At 43.3% G+C, this 25,660-nt stretch overlaps 1 protein-coding gene across 5 annotated transcripts in view; it reads right to left on the reverse strand.

Moving 5' to 3' along the window:
- Nucleotides 1-25,660, reverse strand: part of RARB (retinoic acid receptor beta) — an 851,244-nt gene that overhangs the window by 128,863 nt on the left and 696,721 nt on the right. Inside the window, exon 1 of one of the 5 annotated variants that reach the window (XM_070433310.1) lies at nt 24,819-25,469. The exons of 3 other annotated variants lie outside the window; for them this stretch is intronic. In XM_070433310.1, the coding sequence (XP_070289411.1) occupies nt 24,819-24,975 (157 nt within the window). In that variant the 5' untranslated portion in view covers nt 24,976-25,469. Of the gene's footprint in view, nt 1-24,818; nt 25,470-25,660 lie in introns of those variants that run through there. One more of the 5 variants, XM_070433312.1, reaches the window with a different exon arrangement.

Below are 25,660 nucleotides of genomic sequence, written 5' to 3' on the forward strand. Positions count from 1 at the left end.
GAGGATGTAGAGAAAAGGGAACCCTAATACACTGCTGGTGGGAATGCAGACTGGTGCAGCCATTATGAAAAACAATATGGAGTTTCCTCAAAAAATTAACTATGGAACTGCCATTTGACTCAGTGATCCCACTTCTAGAAATATATCCTAAGAAACCCAAAGCACCAACCAGAAAGAATGTATGCACCCCTATGTTCATAGCAGAGCAATTTACAATAGTTAAGATCCAGAAACAGCCCAGGTGCCCACCAGTAGATGAGTGGATAAAACAGCTGTGGTACATTTATAGCATGGAATACTATGCAGCAGTAAAAAAAGAAGAATCTCTTACCCTTTGAGACAGCATGGAGGGACCTGGAGAGTATCATGCTAAGTGAAATAAGTCAGAGAAAGACAAGTATCACATGATCTCACTCATATGTGGAATCTAAGTAACAAAATAAACTGATGAACGGAGTGGATCCAGAGACATGGAGGCATGGAACAGAGTGCGGAATCTCAGAGGGAAGGTGGGGGAGGGTGAGGGGGGTGGGAGGTAATCAATCAAAGACTTTGTATGCATAGATGCATAACCCATGGACACAGACAATAGGGAGCTGAAGGTCTGAGGTGGAGGGTGGGGCAGGAGGGGGATAGAGGGGATTAAGAGGGGAAAAAAGGAGACATATAAAATACTTTCAACAATGAAGAATTATTAAAAATAAAAACAATAAAAGCAGATTCCTTTTTTAATGCAACCTCTGGCCTTTTGATAATGTAGCAAAATACTTTGGCAAAGTTTATTAGTGCTCCTGTTCCCCTGCTGTGCCTACCTCCCCACCCCCTCCCCCTCACCACTAAGACAGTGGGAAACAAGGGGTGCAGACAGCCTAATGGCTTCCCCTTTCACTAGTCACTTTGGTATTTAAGGTAGCTACAGAGTGCTTGGCCATTGATCTGCTCACTGTCATCCTGCTTAAATCAATAATCTATTAGTCCCTTTAAATTAGAGTTAGATTCATCAAAGGCCCTTGAGAGGCCTCAAACATTGTGTCCCTTATTCCAGGCAAGCGCCATCAGTCTATGGAATGATAAAAATTTTGCTGGAAAACTCTGCAGGCTCAGCAGACAGTGTGTCCTGTATTAGCTCATTCAGCGATCTCAGGCAGGCCAAAAAAGCAGTTTTTAGACTTCCCGGGGGGTTGGGGGGGGTGGCTTGGTGTCATTCAATCAGACAACTGCACGCCCGCCATCCTGATGTGATTTCAGTTTGGGGACGCAGCCTTTTGAGGAATCATTCAGATCTGCTTTTGGCCTCCTGCTTGTTATTTATTTCCTTGCTTCCTTATTGTCTTATTCAGTGCTCTTCGGTGATTGCATCCCAGACAAGCAGCAGCCTCCGATGGGGCATCTCAACGGCTCACCAGATGGGCTGCCTTGCTTCGTCAGGGAACGGCCAAGACAGAGAACTTCTGCTTGGCTCCGGGGGTCCCTCCCTGCCCAGAGCAGAGTCAGCACCAGAGGTGCTGAGGGCGCTTCTATGGGCTGCACACAGGCGAAAGGAGGCAGTAAGCTGCCCAAACCTGCGTGGGCAGACACGAGCTTCCAGCCCTGATTTCAAACCCATCCATCCCTGCAACATAGAGATGGCTATCACTCAGGAAAACAAAGCTAGGATCACTTTCCCCGTATAAAAATTCATTACAGGTCTCATCTGCCTCTAATTCAGAGGTGGGGAACATCTGGCCTGCAGGCCGTAAAAAACCTTCGAAATCATTTGGTCTGGCCCTGCCAAGGCATTAGGGGTGAGTTAATTAAATGTTTGACCACAGATAGCAGGCTCATTTTTAAGTTGATGTTATAAATATCCAAATGGCCCTTGGCAGAAAAAGGGTTCCCCACCCCTGCATTAGTGCTCCTCAAAGTGTGGTCCATCCAGACCAGCAACCAGCAACAGAATTCTGGGGAAGGCGGGGAGGGCAGGCACTTGCTTAAATTAGTTATTTTCATTCTATTGATGACAAAGGACCATTTCTTACCCTCTTCCCCTAAACCCATCAAGGATTCATAAAACCCAATAAAAACCAATCCCTAGGAAAAAAAAAACATGTCAATAAAATGGATCTTTAGAAAAAAGGAATTATGAAAAAGGTGACCACAACACAACCTCCAACTTAGGAAACATGTTAGTAGACATCAGATTTCCCTGTCCAGTTGCGGTACAAGTTTCTAAACACTTGCTCTCGATGTCCACACCTGTTGGGGACTGGCCAGGGGCAGGTTAGGGAAGGACACAGTCCACAGATGGCATTTGGAGAAGCACTGCGCTGAAGGACTTCGAACTCAGAGGGTGTTTGCAGGCAAAACAAAAACAAACTAAACAAAACCTCCACCGACTGAAACGGTGCAAAGCAGAAGGCCAGCACAACCGGTGACACAGCTTTCTTAAACACGGCCTCAATTCCGGAGGTTAATTCATTCCCAAAATTCAAAAGAAAAAAAAAATGTAATGCTGTTGCCTGTTAAGAGGAGTTGGCACTTCCAAACTTAACTCACCTGAGAAAACAGCCTAAATGTCCTTGTTGTTACAACACACCTGAGTGACATTTAAACACACAGAAAGTCTCCAACAATAGCTCCCTTCACAATTCCTAACATGCTTGGCATTTTTTCTAAAGGTTAGATTAAGTAGCAGATACCATTTTTAAGAGAGAGCTCAGTATACAATTTTTTTTTTCCTTTGTGAGAACTAATTTACTGCTGGCTAAACCACGTTGACAGATTTCAGGATTTAACGTTGGGCCTGATTAGAGGCAGGCTTCTTGCCTTATGAAAACACTGCCTTTTTGCTAGAACCTTCCATGATTAAGACAGCATTTTAATGCACTCTCTGGGCAGCTGAGCCTTAAAAGAAAAAAAGAGTTGTAAAGCAAAAGGCATTTCCTGCAAGACCCCCAGGGAATTTGAGCCCAGAGCTCCAGACCTATGGGAGGGAGTCATTTCAGCTAATTAAGAGAGAATAGCAAAGTGTTGCATTTGGTCAAAACATTCAGTTGGGCTTCATTTTTGTTGGCACCAAAGAGAGCCGGTCTGGATATTTTCCCCTCTTTTTCTGTGGATTCACTGCAGGATTGCAAGGCCCACAGCTCACATACATTAGGGAGAAAGTCAAAGGAAACGCCAAAGTTCAACTAAAGTACAAGTAATTAGAACCAGATTCTCCTGTGTGCGCGTGCGTGTGTGTGTGTGTGTGTGTGTGTGTGTGTGTTGTATTAAAATACAATTTACATGCCTCCAAAAGTTGGAGTGGGGGCAAAAGAACTCCATATACTGTCGCTCATTTAATTTTCCTATCGCCTCTTGGTGAGGGGGGTCTGCTTTTAATCAACTTTCAGGGGAAGCGGTTTGGTTCCACACACACACGGGTTTTGCAAATCTGTGAATCACATTCTGAAATTAGGTAATTGCCAAACAAGAAAAACTCTGCTTTACAGCAGTCTTGCTTGCCGCACACCGCTGCTGGCTTTGTTATTATTAAGCAGCTCCAAGATTAGTCCAGGGTTCGGGGCAGGCAAGGGAAGGAGGGGGTGTTGGGAGAAGGAAAACATCATTGTGGGGCTTTGGCAGCCCTGACTCAGTAACCTGCCCATGACCCTGAGGAGTGTGTGTTTGCCCGGGTCACCCGGGATCCTGGTGGAGGGCTGGAGCTGGGCTATGAGAATCCCTGCTATTCTGACCACACATGCAACAGGTGCGGGACACAGGAAGGGGCCAAACGTAGGGCTGGGGGAGACTTTGGTTGACTCCTTAAAAGCCTTCTTTTGCAAAATATGGTTCGGGGGCGGCGGGGGGGGGGGGGGGGGGCGGGCAATGCCATCACCAGGCGATTGGTCAAAATCAAGTTCTCAGCTTCGCCCAGAAATGCCTGTCAATCACAATAGGCATCGTAAGAAAATCCTCACTTAATTCCTAGGAACATGAGCAACATTGGAGCCACCCTGACTTGTGAAAAGGTCTTGTGACTGTCCTCACCTCCCCAAGCATTGTGCCGAGTCAATTAGGCATGGGAACTCAGTCGGCTTCCCTCTGCACAGGTCCTTACGAAATGCCCCACCTTGTTAAGTACTTAATATATTAAGGTCTTCAAGCTGGGTGTGTGTTTATGCTCACCAGAAACCAGAAGCCTTCGTTCTCTCCCACGGAATTTTGGCAGTGGATCTGAGTTGGCAGGGGGTTCAAAGTTGCAACCGGAAGAGCCTGAACTAATAGGATCTACTATTTACTGAGCCCTTACCGTGTGCCTGGGGCTGTGCTCAGTGCTTAATAGGCCTTCCCTCATTTACTCCTCCCAAAACCACGGGGAGGGGAGGGACCAGGAACTCTGCCCCTTAGAATTAGGAAATTTAAAAAGATAGCACCCCTCTCGGCCTTTACAGGAGAGATTTCAATGGCTCCCTATAGACAACTCTTAGTTCACCAAACCCCACATTTTCACTTCTTATTTTCCATCTCCCTCATTTATTTCCTCTGCTAGAAACATCAAGGGGTATGGTCTTAGTTACCCAAATTTGAGAACTGCAGAATTGCGTCCCTTCCTTTCTTTTAATTCACGGTTATAAATGGTCCAGACCAGTGGTTCTCAACCTGTGGGTCTCGACCCCTTTGGCGGTCGAACGACCCTTTCACAGGGGTCGCCTAAGACCATCCTGCATATCAGATATTTACATTACGATTCCTAACAGTAGCAACATTACAGTTATGAAGTAGCCACGAAAATAATTTTTATGGTTGGGTCACAACATGAGGAACTGTATTTAAAGGGCCAGAAGGTTGAGCACCACTGGTCAAGACACTGGTTTGAGCCCAGACATTGTTGTTTTGAACAAGATAGTGTGGGCCTTTAAAAGAGAGAGAGGGAGGCTCAGTATCCACTAATCACTGTACTGTAGCTACACCTGCCTGGGCTCCCGGCCAGCAGCAGAAATTATTTCTGGGACTGACTTTTACCGTGGGAAGTGCTGTCATATTTTCATAAGGGACCGTGACACGTTCAGCACCTACATTTCATTTTTATAATGTGCTTTCTCGCTTCAAGGAATATAGTCGAAAATTATCTCATAGGTTGTTTTGGGTGACGTTTTTAACATACGAGGCTTTATATCACTATTTTCTAGGGCATACTAAGATAGCTTTGACAGGATTCAAATAAATTCTCCCTTAAAATCACTTAACAGGCAGCCCCGTCTAAGTACTTATTAATGATCTGAACTGAGAGGCATCAGAAATGGAACTGTATTAACTGAACAAATGCCGGAACGGGCCTCGGGACTCGTGTGCGCATGAAGCTAATTGCATCGCAGGATTAAGATCCCCCTGAAGAGTTTATCTCAACACCAAACGATTCAGCTCCATATTCCACTTCTAATCAGGGTTCCCATCATTTCTAAAAAAGCAATTATTGCACTAATAAATGACATTCTATTATCTGTTCAAATTTCCTGTGCCCAATGTAGATTAAAATAGGAGCATTAAAATGTATAAGGTCGCAGATACACATTTCTTGGCTTCTGTACTGTAAATACATTTTTTTTTTTTTTAAATTTCAACCACCTTGGTGGCAGCCTCATAGAAAAGCAATGGGGGAGAGGCTTTTTGGGATATTTAAGGGAGAGGACAATGAAATTATGCTTTGTCGCATGGGAATCCTTGCCACTCTTCTGCGGTCTGAGAAAGTTCAAGTGAAATTACACCAGAATTTAGCCAAACCCCTCTTAACAAAACAATGCTCTGCTCACTCAGTTATGTTTGCTGCAAAGGATCTTTTCTGTTGTACACTCATATTAGTGGTCTCAAAATAACTTTGAAACCAATTTAATCCTCGTCGTGTGGATTTTCTTGGTTCCAAAAAAGAACTAAAACACCATGAACCTGCAGAAAATGGTGTGTAGGGAAGTGATGGGAAGGGCACAGGTTTTGCTGCCAGATGAACTGAATTTGAATCCCTCCTCTGTTACTTTTCTTTACATCTCTGAGCACCATCGGGAGTCCTGAGTGCATGAAGCCCAGTGTCTCCTTTCTGAAAATGCAGACACTCCTAAAATTCCTGTTGGTGAGCTGGTGACAGGCAGGCAGTATTTGCAACTTGCCCAGCACACACACAGTAAGTGCCTAATAAGTGACAGACAACCCTGACTTCCCCTGCACCGCCCGCACCCCCCGCCCCATTTCCCTTGTACTTCCTTAATCTATGGTGGCTGTTCTTTTCTTTTTTTAAAATGTATTTTTATTGATTTCAGAGAGGAAGGAAGAGGGGGAGATAGAAACATCAATGATGAGAAAGAATCATTGATCAGTTGCCTCCTGCCCACCCCACACTGGGAATCGAGCCCCCAACCCGGGCATATGTCCTGACGGGAATCGAACCGTGACCTCCTGGTTCACAGGTTGATGCTCAACCACTGAGCCACACCAGCCAGCTGGTCTAGGGTGGCCATTCTTAGCCAACACAGATTCTGCTCCCCAAGAGATATTATGCAGTATCTGGGGCAATTTTGGCTGTCATAATTGGGGGCCCCCACTGGCTTTTAGTGGGTACAGACCAGGGATGTTACTAGATATCCCACAAGGCACAGGACAGCTCCCTCCGTCCCCAACAGCAACAACAATGGATTATCAGGCCTAGATTTTAAATGGTGCTGAGGTTGAAAAGCCCTAATATAGGGTAAGGATGCTTCTTGTGGGGAGACTTTAGGCAAAGGAGTGGGACAGCAAGTAAAATAATTTCCTGTAGCACCAGAGAAGTGGAAACTGCACAGAAGAGCCCTGGCCGGTTGGCTCAGTTGGTTGGAGGGTCATCCCATGCACCAAAGGTTTGCAGGTTCGATTCTCAGTCAGGGCACATACCTAGGTTTCGGGTTCAATCCCTTGTCTGGGGCACATGGGAGGCAAATGATTGATGTTTCTCTCTCAGATTGATGTTTGTCTTTCACGTTGATGTTTCTCCCTCTCTCTCTCTCTCCCTCTTTCTCCCCCTTCTCTCTCAAATCAATGAACATATCCTTGGGTGAGGATAAAAAAAAGACAGAATGCATACGCTCAGCTCCTAACTCTGCCTCTAAGCCAGTGATGGTGAACCTTTTGAGCTCGGCGTGTCAGCATTTTGAAAAACCCTAACTTAACTCTGGTGACGTGTCACATATAGAAATTTTTTGATATTTGCAACCATAGTAAAACAAAGACTTATATTTTTTGATATTTATTTGATATATTTAAATGCCATTTAGCAAAGAAAAATCAACCAAAAAAATGAGTTCGCGTGTCACCTCTGACACGCATGTCATAGGTTCGCCATCACTGCTCTAAGCAGTCACTTCTCCTACCTGAGCCTCGGCTTCCTAATCTGAAAAGCAAAGATGACAAGTCTGCATACAACACTGCAAGGTTTACACTCTGTAAACTACAAAACTATAAAACCACATAAAAATGAGAGCTAACACTTCATTATTAGAGTCTTTGAAAGGCAGGTATCCTAATCTGACTAATATTATTACCTTAGGAGATGATAGAAATATCTTTGGAGTCTAGTCTAATAATAACCTAGAGTATTAATAACTAACAGTTCTGGAGCATGCACTATAGGCTAGCCACCATCACCATTCTGCTCTGAGCATTTTACACATATTAATTACTTGGTCCTCATAATGATCCTATGGGATAGCTCCTCTTAGTAGTTCTTTTTTACAAGGAAGAACTGGAGACACAAGGCGGTTAGGTAACTTGCTAAAGGCCACACAGAGCAGAGAATTGAAGGCAAATGGTCTTGGGTTCAAGACAATGGGTGTGACCAGGTGTTGGGAGAAGACAACAACATTCTCTCTTATGACTACACTAGAGGCCCGGTACACGAAAATTGTGCACTGGGGGGCTGTGGGGGGCGTCCCTCAGCCCAGCCTGTGCCCTCTCACAGTCCGGGAGCCCTCGGGGGATGTCCGACTGACAGGCTAGTCCCACTCCCCGTCAGTTGGACATCCTTAGTGCTGCCAGGGAGGTGGGAGAGGCTCCCACCATCACTGCTTTGCTTGCCAGCTATGATCCTGGCTTCTGGCTGAGCGGTGCTCCCCTTGTGGGAGCGCACTGACCACCAGGGGGCAGCTCCTGCATTGACTGTCTGCCCCCTGGTGATCAGTGTGCATCATAGCAACCAGTCTTTCGGCTGTTCGGTTGATTTGTATATTAGCCTTTTATTATATAGGACAGAACTTTTCAGGCAAGAGGTTGGGAAAATCTCTGGCAGCAAATTTGAGAATATATAGATTAAGTCAAAGACACATAGTTACCCCAAGATAAAGACCAAAAGTTAACCTGGAAAACTGAAAATGAAGCTAAGGGGACAGAAATAAAGCCTTTTTTTTTTCTTTCCAGTCAGAGCAATAAAATAGGAAAGTCCCCCAGAAGCCAACACAAGAATTAAAAGCCTCTCTCTCTCTCTCTCTCTCTCTCTCTCTCTTTCTCTCCCCCCCCCCCCCCCCATCTTCCCTGCTAAGAAACCAACCCCCAGCAGGCAGAATGGCAGCAGCTAAGACCAAGGTTCCAAGGCCTTTGGCAGTGGTCCAAGGGCGTGTGACTACCCACTGGGAGGAGCAGCAAGTCAGGCCAAATGTGGTCAGCAGTATTGCCGGCTGCTCCAGGCTCTGCTAGGGGTTGGGGGCTCTGGACCAACCCCTCCCACTGTGTCCCTAAGCATATTTGGCACGAAAATGAAACCAGCATGGAGAATTGTTGCTGCCTACAGATTTGGAATGCCCGAATGAGGAGCTGAATTACTCTCTTCCCTGAGGTCCAGGGTGTGTGGAAGGAGTGACTACAGCAGAAAAATAGAAAATAAATATACCTACCAAACCTTCCAGTTGACTAATGTGAAGATTTTGTTAGTGCTAGAGTTGAGCAGAGCAGGTCAGTTCAAAAGTATACATTTGGGGATATTTTTAAAGATTCTTAAGTTTCTATATGGAATTGTTCAAATTAGAGAAACAGTATAACATTGATTTTTTTTTCTTTCATAACAGTGGTTTCTCAGTATTTCTTGATGTGAGAAGGTGAGAATTTCAAAGTGCTTTACTTTTAGTTCTTATGAAAGGAATTGCTAAGGAAAACTTGAAAATATCAAAGAAATTTTCACCAATCTCCAAGCTATAGCAGGCCACAAGGCTCAAGTCTTTTGGGATATTCATTCCTTCAGGGTACTTTCCTTCTTTCTGCAAATTGAGTCATGTAGTTGGAAGTGTGAACTCTAGAGCCAGCCTGCCTGGGTTCAATCTTAACTCATCTACTTACTAGCTGTGTGACTTTGGGCAAGTTACTTAACCTCTCTGAGCCTCAATTTCCCTTTCTATAAAATGATAGCATATCCCTCATTAGATCATTGTAAGCATTAAACAATAATGCACTGTAAAGCACTTGACACATGCCTGTCACATAGCAGTATTAGACAGTTATCATCTTTACTGTATCAAGGGTCATTATTATGTTGATGAATCTCAATATACTCACCTTCCTGTCTTTCTCCTACCCATCAATCTCATATCTTGATTTTCTAACTTTCACTTCCATTTCTCTATCAAAATAGTAGTCCCTCCTATACTAGTACATGCTACTATGAATAAAGCAAGTTGAGTCATCCTTCTCTCTCAACTGTCCCTTCCCAGCCTCTCAGGCATTAATGTAAAGTATCGCAACGGCCACCTCCTCTTGGTTTTCTTAGTTCATCCCCACCCCACATGCCTAGAAGCCTCAGAAGCAGCTTCTTTAAACAACTCCTTACCATAGAAATTTGTCATTGGAGAGCCTTCCATAGTTGCTGTAAACCCCAAGTGGCAGACCTTTGGATGGGCTGAATGGGAGGCTGGGTAGCACGGGGCAGTGACTACCAACTGACAACATCCAGCCGCCGACAAATATTTATCGAGCACCTGGCAGGTCCAGAGACTGTGCTACATGCTGGGTTAGAGGGAAGTTAGAAGACACTGTTCTTGGCCCACACAAATGGACAACTAAAAATACCAGATGGTAAAATCGGCCCCAACCTGGAAGGAGGTCCTGAAGGATGCCCAAGGCTGGCATGTTACTTGCACTCACGGAGGCTTCAGCTGCCTTGCCTTTAAACACCCAGAGCTTAAAAGAGTGCTTGGGACATAGCGTGAGCACAATAAGTGTGGTCTGGAAAAAATTAATGAGTGAAAAGGATGAAATCTGCGTAGGAATCCTTCTATGAGCTATCAAAGGATTAATGACAGTTTCAGTCAATTCAGCGGCATCTGCCAACAGCACATGGTGGTGGGTGATCTGAGGTGAGTTTTCACTCACATTACCCTGCTTGCTCCCTCGAGATAAAGGTGTGAAGAGCCATCATGATCCATTTTTAAATCTCCATTATCAAGCAGGAGGAAATGGAAGCTTAGAGAAGGTAAATGACTTGGCCAAGGTCACACTGTTAGGAAATGGCTTGATCCAAAAATGGCTTCCTGAATCCACACACAAGATTATTATGAACAAGAAACAAAGCACTCATTTATAGTCTCAGCTGTCCTATTCATTTTTTTAATGTTTTAAGAGAAGGTTGGCAAACTTTTCCAGTAAAAGGCCAGATAGGAAGTACTTTCGGCTTTGTAAGCCATATAGTTGGTCTCAGGTCTGCCATTGTCAGAGGAAAGTGATTATAGACAAGATGCAAATGAACAAGTGTGGCATGTTTGAATAAAACTTTATTTATAAAAACAGGCCACAAGGCTAGATTTGGCTCAGTTTCCTGACCCCTGCTTTAAGATAAAGGATTTGTTTATTTATTTATTAACTTAGAGAGGAAAGAGAAACATTTATTTGTTGTTCCACCCAGTTATATTCATTGGTTGATTCTTCTTTGTACTCTGACTGGGGATTGAACCTGCAACTTTAGAGTATCTGGATGACACTCCAACCAACTGAGCTACTCAGCCAGGGCTAAGCTATTAAAAAGATTTCTTCACATAGTAACTGCACATGTTACTATAAAATCCATGCTTTTCTTTGCTTCCAGAGTAAAGGCAGAGTATGATAGCCATATGTCAGAGATGTGGGAAATATTTTAAGGATGTTAACGCTATAGTGTACATAATATTTATGTCCACCATAAATGTGTAAGGTCTGCACCTTCCCTTCAGAACTAACCTCATGCATGCATTTTTATTAGTTAGGGAGGTCAATATGTCTATCACAAGTTCATTTTAAAATTCCTCCCTACATATTCTGTCTGTTGAGATTATTTATCACACCTTGTTCCCTGGCCTAGAGCCAGGCAGAATATGGGGGTTTTAATACCTTTAATCCATTACATGGATTTTTTAGAGCTCCATAAGACAAAATAAAATGCGCTCTCATGGTCATACATGCAATAAACCTGATATGCCACTTAATATTTCACATCCCATTCTATATTTCAGCTGTGATGGCTTCCAGCTTTCAATGTGCAAAATGACACTATTTCAGCCATCTTTTTGCTCCAATCTCTGTTGTTGTTCGGTTAGAGAACTCCTGAGAATTCATAAACAATAAATCTCACCATGACTTCAAGGGCTGATTATTATTGCTCCCCAATATTCTGAAGAAGTATTGACATATGCCACCCAGTTGGCAATCTGAATTGGTCATGTTTATGTTTATTAGGCCATGCTACCTTGTTTTGAGTACGTTAATAGCATGGTAGCTGGTCTCTGAAGACGGCCTGCTCAATGAACCACACTTCTAGGGATCCACACCATTTACCTTTGAATCTGAGCTGCTACTGTGATTTCCTTTTGATCAATAGAATGTGGCGAGGGTAATGGTGTGTTACACATGAGGCTAGATCATGAGGAGCCTTGCGGCTTCCATCCGGGATTCTTTGCAATGCTTATTCTGGGGGAAGCCATGTAAAGAGCCCTGGGACCACCACGCTATAAGGAAGCCCCCATCACAAGAGGAGGCCGTCTGGAGACAGAGCTGCTCAGGCAGCCTCCAGCTGTTCCATCGACCTCAGTTGAGGAACTACATATGTGAATGGAGGAGCCATGCTGAACAACCAGCTTAGTCAAGCTCTCAGATGAGCCCACCCCCAGCACCAGCTCACTACAGCCATTTCAAAGACCCCAAGTGAGACAGAACCTTGAAAGTTTTAAGCCACCAAGTACTGGGCTGGTCTGCTGTGTAGCAATAGATAACTGAAGTTAATTCTACAGTTAATTGAAGATTATTTATTGCGGAGCCATGAAGAACCTGTGGCCATGGCCCACCTCAACTCTTCCAGAGTCTAATAGATAGTAATTTGGCATCATATGCACTGTCCAAGCTTGACATGCATTCCTGCCAGTTACAAGAGCAATGGAATAATTCCATCTAAAAATAAAAAATTAAGACATTCTGGATTTTTTAAAAAGGTATCATTGCTTGGTTATGAATTCATGGACTGTAATGATTAAGATATCATGGAATAAGGCTCTTATAAAATTAAAATATCAACTGTAATCCAATGTCTCTTTTTCTCAAATTGCTTAGAAAACTCATTCATATCCACCTGCGCCCACATGTGAGCACCACCTGCCCATCCCCTGCACACACCCTCTTTTATTTTGAGATGCAGCTGTCTCCTTATGGGGTGGTTGTTTTTTATTTATTCCTCCAGGGGAAAAATTGAATCAGCCCCCCAACACTGGACATTGCAATTCAAAATAATAGCAAAAGACCTGCAGGTAATGAGCCATAATCCTCACTTGATACCCACGAAGGAGGGTTTAGATCACTTGCTCTCTGTTACCTTTCGTGAAACATCTGTTTCATATGAGCCAGTTAAAAGTGCATACATCTGTAAATAATAAGCCTGTGTGTGCACATAATTTAATGAATCAGGACATAAAAAGGAATTGAACAGTAGGGGCAAAGCAATTAGAGTAACTGCCCATTTTGTTAAAAAAATGTATTGTTTCCAGCTTTCACTTGGAAACCCTTTTATTATTCTGTGGGTTCTGAGACTTCCAGTCTTCCTCACTCCCCCACCTCCCCCCACAAAGAAAATAGGAGTGGACTTTGTATCATTGGCAGAGGGAAGGAAACCCACATTATGCAAAGCTGGGTGGGGAACTTCCAACTCACTTTTTCCTACTCAAGAGGGTACCTGAGCGCCTCTGTGCCTTGGAACTCTCCTCCATCAAGTGGAGAAAGAACAGCACTTCCTCTCAGGCTGCTGTAAGGTTTAGATGACATAAGCCATTTTGCGCACTTGGCAGATAATATGCATTTAATATTAGTTATGATGATGATGGTGATTATTTCATGAGAAAAATCTAGCACAATTTGCAATCATCTAGGGGGAAAACACAAAATAAAGTTCCTTTTGCCCTGGCCTGTGTGGCTCAGTTGGTTGGGCATCGTCCTGTGCATGGTTAGATTCCCCGTCAGGGCCCAGACCCAGGTCACAGGCTCCATCCCCAGGTTACAGGCTCCATCCCCAGCAGGGGGCATGCAGAAGGCAGCCAATCAATGCTCGCTCTCCAATGAATGTTTTTCTCTCTTCCTCTCCCTTCCTCTCTTTCTGAAAATCAGCGAAAAAATAAAATATATTTAAACGTTCCTCTTGATTTGGTCCTATTTCTATTTACTTTCTTCACACCATTTCTAGGGATGGGGAGAAAAAGAGGTGGGGTGGGGAGGAGGTGGTTAATGGGACGTGCCATTAGAAAATCTATTCCTAGGCCATCAAACAAAGTAAGTGCCAGAAGTTTAGGGAAATACCCCATTCTTCTATTTTCAGGCCTGTTTTCCAGCTAATACATTTACAAGGGCTTGCCATAACAGCCAATTCGAACCTCCCAAGTTTTGACAACCCCCCAAGTTTGCTTCAGGTATTTCGAGTAATCCCGAAACACACAAATAAATAAAAGCTGACACCACTTGTGATGTTCTGAATTTCAAGGTTGTTGTCACTGGAATACTCTCAGCATCTTTCTTGAACACCTATTATGTGCCAGGCACTGATTACAAAGCAAAGCACATATGTATTAGCAGGAGAAGGCACTTGTGGGAGACAGAGCAAGGGACTTCCTAGAACACACAGGGAGGCATCCTTAGAGCATGGCTTGTTTTGCCCGCCTTCATGACGTTTAAGTTGAAAGTAGCTGAAAAATGTTGGAAGATACTGTCGATTTGAAAACCAAACACAGGACTAGAAATTCGTACGCCACCTTGGTACAATTGCTACAAAGAATATAATTAAGTCCAGCCCACAGGGATTCTGTGGAAATCCTGGTTTAGCTCCGCAAAATAAGTGTTAGCAAAAGAAGTGCTAAGTATGTGCCAGGCCCCAGGAAAAACAGTTCCACCCAGAAGGAAAGCAAGTTAAACAATGACTGAAATCACCACCCCGCAGTTTTCTGTTTACATTCTCCTACAGTCTATTTGCCAGCTACATAAAGAGATCATTAGAGCTCCGCAACAGCAAGAGGGAAGGAGAATAAAGGCTAAAGAAAGAGGCAAGTGAAGAGAGTGAACAAATATTTAAAAAATATTAATAGCTGGCGTATATAGAGCTGCACTGTTCCATACAGTAGCCACTAGCCACATGTGGCTACTGAAAGCTAAGAAAATTAAAATGAAAGAAAATGAAAGATTTAGTTCCTCGGATATATTAGCCGCATTTCATGTGCTCAGTCACCACAGGCAGCAACTACCATATTGGACAACGCAGAATCATAGATCATTTCCACCACTGTAGAAAGTTCGATTGGACGGTGCTGATATCTAGCACAGTAAGTAGTGGTTTGCTTGAACATGTCCGTGACTAAGCCATCGTTAACGGAGTACTGACCAGGGAGGTGCAAGTACTCTACTAGCCTGGGAAAAGCAGAAGTAAAGGACACAAGATCTGAACTCAAAGACTTCCCAGGGTTAGTAAGGGAACCCAACCAATAAAACAAAGCAACACACACACACACACACACACACACACTCCATCCCCATCATTTTCTCTCTTTTCTGCATTGCCCCCAAACCAAAACATTCCATGGTCCTTTCCTGGTATTACTAGGGCATAAAAATTGTTTCAGGGAGTCTTCACTCAGCTGACAGATGACAGAGGCAAACAGCGGAAGCTGATGACCCCTCGGTGAATCATTGCACGTGGAGGGTGGAGGTACCTTCCTGGGACTTAACCCAGCTGAATGATTGTGCGAAGTCACGTCACTCACCTTCTCTGAGCCTCAGCTTCCTCTTTTGTAAAATGAGGATAATCATCCTTTCCTCACAGGATTGTTTGTGAAGATTAACTGAAAACAATGTATGTACAAATGTACAATCATTAGAGTAGAATGTTGTTAAATATTTAATCAGACCCCCTCTCCCCCCAAAAAACCACACACACACACACACACACACCATAAAGCCAAGCTAACACAAATCCCACAAAAGTCCTTCAATTTAGTCTCTACTGTCAGAAGATAGTAATTTCTTTGTTATGGGGCATAGATGTGATGATTGTTATTATGGACTAAAGATGGCAGCATATTTTTCCTCCATTCCCCCATTGAGAGGTAGACTCATTGAATCTGGCCCAGCCCTGTGGCTGCTTAGCAACAGAATATGGTGAAAGGGACTCCGTGCCAGCTCTGGATCCAGCCTTTCAGAGGACTGGGAGCTTCTGCCTCCTCCCTCTGGGAATGCTCCCTCTCAGAATGTGGGTGTCATGCGGAGAGAAGCAAGGCCTGTGCAGCTACTCCAGTGCACAGCCCCAGCAGAGCTGTCTACCAACAACATCACTGCCAGCCCTGGGAGCAGCCTTCTGGGACTTCCCACCCAGGTTAGCCCTGGATGATGCAGCCTCAGCTGACATCATGTGGAACAGAAGATCTGCCCAGCTGAGCCCAGTCCATCCACAGACAATAAAGTGTTAGGCCGCTAAGCTTTGGGGAAGTGTGTTACTCAGCAAAATGCCGCAAAAACAACCATAAAGACATACCTGATTTTTTAAAAACACCTAATCTAATCAGACCCAACCCCACAAGAACATTACTTAACAAACACTCCACAAACATTTATGGGAGAGTCTCCAAGAAGCACGTTTGCAAGGTATGCACTTATTCTACTGCTTAGAGTACATTTAAAACTCTGCTCTGTGAACTACATTTAGAAATTACCTGGGAGGCCTACACACAGGAAAATGTCACGCCTGCTCCTTGTGACAAAAATGTGTCACCCACTTGATCCCTCACCTTCTGCACCTCACCTGTGGCTCTCAGTGGTTTTTAATTTTTATCAAAATGAAACTCAGGTCCAAAGTTCCGAGGGTTTGTGTCAGAAGGGGGCTGGCTGCATTACAGGGACTTGCGTGCCCAAGTGTGTCCCATCCATTGTGAGTCCAGAGAGAGCAGCGACAGCGTCAGATTCATCCTGGCGGCCCCCACAGAACATACCAGGGAGCCTGGAGCATGGCAGGCACCCAAGAGCCCTTTGTTGAATGGAACGCTGCGAGATCTAATCCATCAGTGAGTAATAAAAACGTACTGCGCCCCTGACAGCATCCTTGGGCGATGTGTATTGTGACAACTTCGAAGGTGACAACGCTCACTTGTAAAAGTCAATCTATTTGTACTAAATCTGGGGGCTTAGCACTGAATCAGGACCACAGTGCTATCCAAACTGTGACAAACGGGAAGGACTGTCGCCTACGTTATGAGCCACAGAGAGAGGCGCCATTTCACTGAGGAAAAGGGATACCAACTACAAAGAAGACTGTTCCCTATTCACCAAGGCACATAAGCCACAGGTGTCATGGAATCAGAGCAGAAGGTCTGCTCAGTGACGTCTGTGTGTGTGTTTTCAGGACAAGCATGGAAGCCTCATTTACATGCTCTCTAATCTTTCCACAAATCCTGCAAGGTAGACATTATTATCCCCATTTCATAGCTGTAGACATCGATCCTGTCGGGCTATTTCCATGATCTCAGACCATCAGGCAGCGAGGGGGCTATAGGTGGAGAGATAGGGGGAGGGGGCGGGCGGTGATGTATGTGAGTGGGAGTGCAGGGGAGAAACAGTAAAACTCCCAGAGAGTGACAACTTTTCCCAGGGCAAGAGAATCATTGGCCCTTCTCTAGAGAGCTCTCGGTAGACAGGTGACAGGGTAGCCTCTGGAAGGGTATTTGCAATTTCTGCCCACTGGAAGCCCAATGGGTTTCTGGAAACTCTCGCCCAATGAACAGAGAGATGCCTTTTCATCAGCATCTTCCACCTTCCTCGGTCGAGCCAAAGCTGGTCTTCCTATCCCGACTTCCTATTGTTTCCTCTGATAAGCAGGGCCCCAGTGAACAATTAAAGCTCTCAATAAATAATCTCCAAGCACATTCATTTGATTGACTGTTATTTGATACAGCAGTTAGTTTCAATGGGGCAGTTAATATTGATCACATAAAGTACTCCACACAAACATGAAAGTGTTCCAGAACTCCATGGATTATTACCCTTTATCTGCCAGTCATCTGGGTTACGTGTAATGGTCACGGAATTTAAAATCAATAATAACAATTAGTGTTCTGTACACCAAAAGGGATGAATCATGGGAAATGGGTTTTCATATAAAATCAAAGGGAAAGCGGGCCTGTGCTTGGAGAAGGGCTCTCTGCATTTCCAGGACGCATTTGGCAAAGTACTTCAAGAACAGCAAGAGAGAAAGAAAGGTACTATGGAGGAGATGCGGCCATAAAAATGCATGTGAAAGAAACCCTTGACGGTCTTCATCCTAAAAGATGAAGCGTGAAAGATAAAAGTGATCAAAATCAGTGCGAACAAATGTAGTGAAATTAATGGGACTGGCAATTAACTTCCTCTGAGATGCGGTTCTAGCTTCCTTTCTCAGCTTCCAATTCATAGGCATTCATGGTGATTTTTTTTTTTTTGGTAATAAAATGGCAACAACGGTATTTTAGCCCCTCAGCCCCACCACTGTAATGTCTGCATAATTAAAATGCAAAGCAACAGAGAAATGTTTCATCATTAAACTGGAACCAGCGCACTATGTGAAACCATCCATTCCAAAGACTTGTTTTTCATCAATTATTTGTTATTTATCTGATGTAAATATAAGGAGGACTAATTAAAATGTATGCCTTTTTATTCAGTTTCTTGTCATTAAAGCCAATGAAAGCATTCTGAGGCCCATAATGAAATAATTATGTTTGCCTTTAAGAATTCTCTTCAATAACACATGGCAGTACTGAGTTAAATTAAAACATCAGGAACTAAATTTCGCTTGCCTCCATTTCCATTTTAGTTAATTATACCCCCAAGCTTTCCAATAGACCAGACCCTAAAAAACCTTTTGAAGCCGAAATGACCTTCAGACCATCAGCCTTTTTTATAATTATGGACTTTGCTGACCAGACAAAGGTACTGTAGCCCTGAAAGCTGCAATATTTGTGAGAAGAGGGATTTATTCTATGCGGTCTTCATTTGCTCTGCAAATTAGGGAAAAACTATAATAAATGTGATCACTATCTCTTCCCAGTTAATTGATGCACTCTTCTTACCTTTCACAGTATTTTGAATTCAGCTATGTGTTTATTTGTTTGTTTCTGACTTGGTAAAATGTTCAATAAGTAATTGATAACAACAACAACAAGCAACAACAAACATTTCACTAAGTCTGAATCAAATTAGGAGACTAACTACTATTCAATACTAAAACTAAAAAAAGGGCAATATTTTAAGAAAGGAGTCAACTGAGGAGAACCTATGAACTTGAAAAAAAATAATAGGACACTTTCATTTTGAATTTCTTCTCTAAACCTCCAATGGGATATACTTGCAAAAGTAAAAAAAAAAAAAAAAAAAAAAAAAAAAAAAAGAAGAAAAAGAAAGAAATCTGAGTTTGAGAGAAAAGGAAGAGGGAAAGAGGGAAGGGGAATCTGCTCCGTGGTTTCTGGGCTGGTGGCTAGTGCACTGGCTTGAACAATGCTGTCATATGATGCGGATGGGGGTGGGGACCTGGTACTTAGAAAAGTAAATAGAAGTCCCAGGGATTAACTCCCTGACAATGTGAATTCCCTCCCATTTTGCTCTGTAGGGAGACTTGGCATGATTCATGGGGGATAATATTTGGTGACTGCTGGATAGACTGTGTCACCAGGCACCAGAGGGGAACTGCTGACAGCCAGCAAGCAAATACCTATGATATGACAACGACCATTATAATCTTAAGTCTGTTTGTATTAAAATCACTCCTGTCCGCCTCTCCCCGCCCCCCCCACCCCCCAAGTTCTTCTTTGTTCTGTTCAGAGCAATCTCCTTTTGGGAATGAGGTACCCTGTCACCCATGATCACCCCTGTTAAAATGAGCTTTCTTCTCCCCATCAGAGCTGGTTCACTTCAGCAGCCACTGCAGGAGGCCTGGAGGCCTCTGGGACCCCCATGCCCTGACCAGAGGAAATGCTTGGCTAGGCTCAGTCGCATCCCTGACGTCAGTTCCTGTTATCCTCGCCTTATCATGCTGGGGACCAAGGGTCTTATCTTACTGAATGGCCCCCTTTCAGCTCCCCACCCTGCAAGGCCAGAGAAAAATCAAGTCAGCAGTTCCACTGCCTGTTTGAATTCCCATCCAAGAAGCTCTGAAAGCTCAGGATAAATAACATAATAACTGCAGACTCACCCTCTACTGTTTCCTAGGTACAGAGAGCTTTTCCAACTTAAAAAAAAAATTCATTTGAAAGGATTTAGGGGGATGGGATGGGACAGGAACTATGCTTCTTGATGATGAAGTAAAGAAGCTGGTTAGAAAGAGGAGAATTCAGGGCAGCATATTGACTGATGAGGTTGTGTTATTAGACCTTACAGACGGGGCAGGTTATCTCATCTCCTATTTAACAAGAGGTACTTAGGCCAAGACACTTACAGACAGACTACTGATAAATCTGAAACCCGAGCTAACTCTGGGCTCCTCTCTCCATCACCCCAATTCCAACTTTTTAAGACGAAGCTGGAGAAGAACTGATACAGATTCTTTCATAGTAATGCAATTTAATAATTCTACCCCGTCCCTGACTACACACACACACACACACACACACACACGTGCTGGCGTCAGAACCACGATCACAATACTTAAATGCATTTTGCAAGGGATGTCTTCTATTCACACAAAAGGAATTGCCACAAAAGGAATTCACGTTCCCAAGAATGACCCAGAAGCATGAGATCCTCAGTAATAATGGAAAAATTAAGCTGTGAACACTCTGGTTACATTGACCATCGAATCCAAACAAAGACTTTCTGTGCCACTCCTGGGTTCAAGGGGCAGCCTAGGAAATGTCCCAATATCGAAATAACTGGCATATTTCAATGATTAATGTGGGAATTGTGGCCGTATATTTGAAGGTGGATTATTCTAGAGAATCAGAGATATATGATTGCCATAACTGCCCTGTAATTTGAAAGGCAAGATTCCACATTAATATCTCTTGGAAAGGTTTTTAGCCAAGATTTTTTCGGATTAACCTTCATCAAAACTCCCATTTCCGAAATGGCCTATTTAATTGATAGTTAACTGAATTTATATTAGAACATTTAAAGTATAAAAATGTCATTTAAGGATAAATTTATTGGCAGTTACACGTAACTCAGACTCTATAGAAGATTCTTTATAAGAGGTTCTAAAATGAACACTGCACGTATTGTTTTTAATAAGTCCTGTGCGACTTGAAAAAAGTTTTCTATTTTGCATCTTGGCTTTACATCTCCATCTGCCTCCCAGAGAGTTACTTTCCAAGTAAAAATTTCAAGCGTTTAAAAAATGTTTTTGCTTTTAAAGATGATAAATTCCTTGAGAGCAGAATCTATCATCGTTATCATATATTTCCCTTCTGAAATCCTTTATTGATGCTTGTGGAATATATAAAGGAGAAAAACGGTAATGTTTTCTTTTCAGCCAACTCAGGGGCTTACCATGTTGAAAGTAAATTATAAACATCTGATATCCAGAACTTTCTTTTACTTTCATGCTGTAAAGAAAAGCTCATGACAACAGTGACTGGTTATCTATGGACGAAGCCAGGCTTTCAGAAATGAGAAGAAAACTTCTGATTCAGGTCAGCTAACCTATCAGAAATTGCCATTCTGATCATTTATCTACTAAGGAAAAAAAAAAAGAGGCCCATTCCAATTGCAAAGGCTCTGCATTTGGGCTGGAAAATCAAATGCTAACTAGAGCTTCTAAATCAGTTCCATAGGCGAAGCTGAAGCAGACAGATGCCTACCGCTCCTACTGTTTTGTTTTACTTTTGGAATCTACGCTTTTCTCGTGATGAAATTTAAACTCACGCACTTTTTCTCCTAAGTTGCCCATCAATAGCTCCCTATCCAAAGCACCAAGGTATCTGGATACGGACAACACTTCTTTTAGTAAATTTCTCTTTTTCCTCCAGGGAAGAAAAGTCTGTGAATCTTCCACTTGTTTTCAACCGACCCTGTCCTGCACCCTCTAAGGTTTAAAGCAAAAATCCCCTTTCTTCTCTTCGTTCTGGTGGTATTAGTTACCACCGTCATATGGCCGAGAAGCAGAAAATTATGTCCTACTTTAGAAAAACAATTGAGCCTTTTCACCGAAATATTTATTCAAAACCCCAATCAATTCATACGGTGGCTGTCAGTCTTTATTTAGTCTCTCTTTCAGAGGGTATCTTTGATTTTGCCACTTTGACCCCAATTTATATCTCAGTAGGAGAGGATTTAGATACTGTTTAATACTTAAAATTCAGGTCCCAGGTCTCTGAGAAGGGGACTTTTTTCGTTCCTTAATCACACATAACCACAGCTGTTTTTTAAAAAACAACTACCACAGATTATTCCTTCTCATTAATGGGCAAAAGACTATTTCAAAAAGAATTTTGCCCCCATTTTCCTTTTGATGTGTTGAGTAGGGAAAAGACAGGGAAAGGGGCCAAGAAATTGTCACACTCATTTCACTGAAAGCAACTATATTTAGACCACAAATATTAGGATTTATCCTATGCCCACTGAGCAATTAATGCTGAAAACATCTGGAGCAGCCTAAAACCCAAGATAATCCAAGAGGCATCTGAACAGAAACTTAAGAGACTCCATACCTTCCAGGGGCAGTCTTAAATCGTATTATTTATACCACATTCCCTTAGTAGCCCACTAATCCTGACTTCGAATTTTTATAACCAGCAATTTATAGGCCCTACTCCAACAGCAGCTGGTTGGCATATCATTTTTCGGTCTTGAAAATTAAAAATTAAGAAAAGGAAAATAATATTCTAACACCTTTCAAGAAAAGCTTCTGGTGTGTTTTGTATTCAAAGGTTTTACTCTAAGTACTACACACAACACACACACACACACACACACACACACACACCATTAAAAAATCAGTAGGATCTCAAAACAGAGTTTTGGTTGGAATTTAGTACTATTTTTTTTCCTCATCTTGCCCACTGTTTCCTCTGCCTTAAGAGCACAAACAGATCTGCTTCTCGTCAAAACAGTCATTAAGTAAAATGGAAAAGGTTGAGGCTTTTATGTGTTACTTATACAAACGTAGCCCTAATATGCTTTTATTTCAAAAGCCCTAGCTAGCCAGTTATGCCACTCTGAACCATACACCCCTGGCAGACATTTGTTATGGTTTTTATTTATGCTTACAAACTGAATCACTTGAACACCTACACTGACCAGTGTGAAAGAGGTTTATGGGGGAGAAAGCAGCTTTGAATGGGGCATAAGCAGTATTTACATTTTATTCATTTCACCTAAAGTTAGGGTGGGGGATGCAAACCCTTGTGAAACTGACCACAGTACGCTCTAATTGCCCTGCTTACAAAAATAAGACACTGGAATTTCTGAAATCCCTTTGTCAGATGCCTTTATTTACTTTTCCTAATGCAAGTTTCTTTGATTAGCTGAACTTTGCTGTTATCAACACTTCTTGCTTATCGACCCGGCCCTAGGCGAATGACACATTTACCACTCCTCTTCCTAGATAAGAAAAATCCCTTGTTTAACTTGTTCAAGAACAAACAAAGCTTTTCCCCCTACTCCTACAACTTAATGGGCATGTTTGGAGGGTTAATTACAAAAGGGAGAATGTCTGCTTGTAAAAGCTCTATTAGGTCTAATAGCTTTATGCCAGGGTCTTCGGCATTTTCCCCCCTTCTTAAAAAAATGTTTCATTAGAACTTTTTCCTGCAAGAAGTTTGAGAGGACAACCCCCCCCCCCCCCGCCCCCCCGCCCCAGATCCCTGAGACCCCAAGTGAGATTGTTCACCCTGTTTTAATTGCTGGAGAGGACAGGTCTAAAAGATCTGCGAGAGGCTTGGAAAATTACTTTGTAACGCTAAGTTCCTCTGCCTTCTCTGGAAAGAAACTAGGAAGCAGGAAAGAACAGGCGTTTGGGGAGCAGCTGAAGATGAAGTCGCCTTCTGAAAATGATATTGTTTTTGCCCTGGTTAAGGCTCTACGAAATATTAAGTCAGACAGCCAGACTGTTGGCATCAAATGGTTATTGATTTTTCAGCTCCAAACCTGTTGATTTCCTGGCCCAAGAAGCAAGCCTTTCTCCTTAAGAAAAGTTTCAGAGAGGGCAATTTAAATCTTGTCACTGCCCCCTCTCCTTTTTTGCCTCTCTCTTGAGATAAGCCACCATGTTATTAGGAAAACACAATTTCTCCCAGTTACACTTTGACCTCTTTGAAAACAAAGATTTAAAATGTCATTTTCAGGCTAATGCTCCAATGAATTGTCAAATAAAGTACGAAAAACATTTTGATAGATAGCGCAGCCATTTATCTAAATCACTGTCAGGGCGAAGATGCATCCTGCAGGCTCCCACTACAGCCACCGAAGGTGGGTTTTCTGGGACTTCTGGTCATTTCTCAAGCCAGCAGCCAGGCTACTGTTGACCAGATGCGTGCCTCGGCACCGTGTCAGCATCAGATAACCAAATAGTCAATATTTTTTTTTTTTTTAAAAAAAGCTGGGCTACCTCGCTTATATTTCCTTCCCTAGAACCAATGTCCAGGTTCCTGACTGAATTGCAAGATATGGAAAATAATGGATGGCTCAGCCCAAGGGGTGTTCATTGCCAGTAGTTTTCTAGCAAAACAGCAACTTCTTAGAGCAACAAAGTGACTCGGAAAGGTGGCAGCAGGGTCAATGCTAAGAAATATTGCTTTTCCTTCGCAAGGAAAACATTGGGGGCTGCAGCTTTAACTGGTGGTTTATGAACTTCAGGAGCCGCAAGCCATCTCAATCAGGCTAAGTTCCTTGCAAGGAAGATGTCATATTTTAATTACTTTGGACTGTTGAAACACATGGGGAAAGGTGGGGGGGATATACACAACCCGTAGCTAATCCAAAGAACAGCAAAGTTAAATTCCCCTCTGCATACATCTTAGTAAAAACTGCACCATGTGTCAAATTGCCTTACTTGAAGAATGTTTCAAAGTCCTGTGGTCACCCTCTACTTTTTTACCCTCCCCTCCATGCAGATTTAAAAAAAAAAAAAAAACTGTTTTCAAGAGATTGTAAGGTTGGTAAGGAGAGGAGCGGGGGTCGGGAGGGGTTGTTTGGGAAGAAAACGTCTTACAGGAAAATTTCAGCAGAGGGGATCAATATGCACACGCCAGCATATCACACCCTTTCAGCATTAAATCATTAAACCCTTTGTCTTGCTACCAGTGCAGTTTGTTGCCAATGTCTTTATTGCATGCAAGAGAGACAATTCATTCTTTTTTTTTTTTTTCTTGGTAGAAGAAGGGAAAAAATAAACCTACATTGAGCAGTGTGCCGATGTTGCCATTCGGTTTGAGTCAATCCACTGAAGCATGCTTTGAGAGCTTTTTCCTGGAGCATGCAGGAAGACGGGCTCGCAGTGTAGAAATCCAGGATTTGCCCAGGACTCACTGACAGAACATCCATACAGTCAAACATGATCTCCCCTGCACCGAATGTCTGCAAAAGTGCTTATCCTCTAGGTGTGGAGGCAAATGGCATAGAAAAGTCCACCCAACTCCATCAAACTCTGCCCCTTTTTTGGCACGTAGGCTGTTGGTCTTTTTCCCAGCCCCGAATCATGAATTATGACAGACAAGCCAGCTAAAAGCCTGTAATTGATCCAAATGATCATTTACCATTTTCCAGGCTTGCTCGCCCAATCCAGCCGGGGCGGGGGTTCCCAGCAAGATCCCAAGTTCTCCTTCCGAGCCAATGCCTGCAAAAAGCCTTCCGAATGCGGTCCGGATCCTACCCCGACGGTGCCCAGGCAAGCCCTGCCCGGCTCGCTCGCGTCCTCGGCATCCCAGTCCTCAAACAGCGCGCTTGGGGGAATTCTGGTCCCCCCTTTGGCAAAGAATAGACCCTCCTGCCTCTGAACAGCTCACTTCCTACTACTTCTGTCACACAGAATGAAAGATTGAATTGCCTAATATATGCGAGTGAACTTTCGGTGAACCCTTCCCGGGCTGCTAACCTTCAAATGACCCAACGAGTCTGACATCACCAACTCCCAGGATTCTCACAGAGCTCAGAAACTCCCAGCAGCCCTGCAAACGCAGACAGCCAGAGACACAGGCAGCGAGCGAGCGCGCGAGCCGGCTCTTTCTCTCCCATTTCTCAC

This window comes from Myotis yumanensis, unplaced genomic scaffold, assembly GCF_028538775.1.
Source record: "Myotis yumanensis isolate MYYU_CA2020_CCGP unplaced genomic scaffold, mMyoYum1.0.hap1 SCAF_14, whole genome shotgun sequence".
NCBI classification, from domain to species: Eukaryota; Metazoa; Chordata; class Mammalia; order Chiroptera; family Vespertilionidae; genus Myotis; species Myotis yumanensis.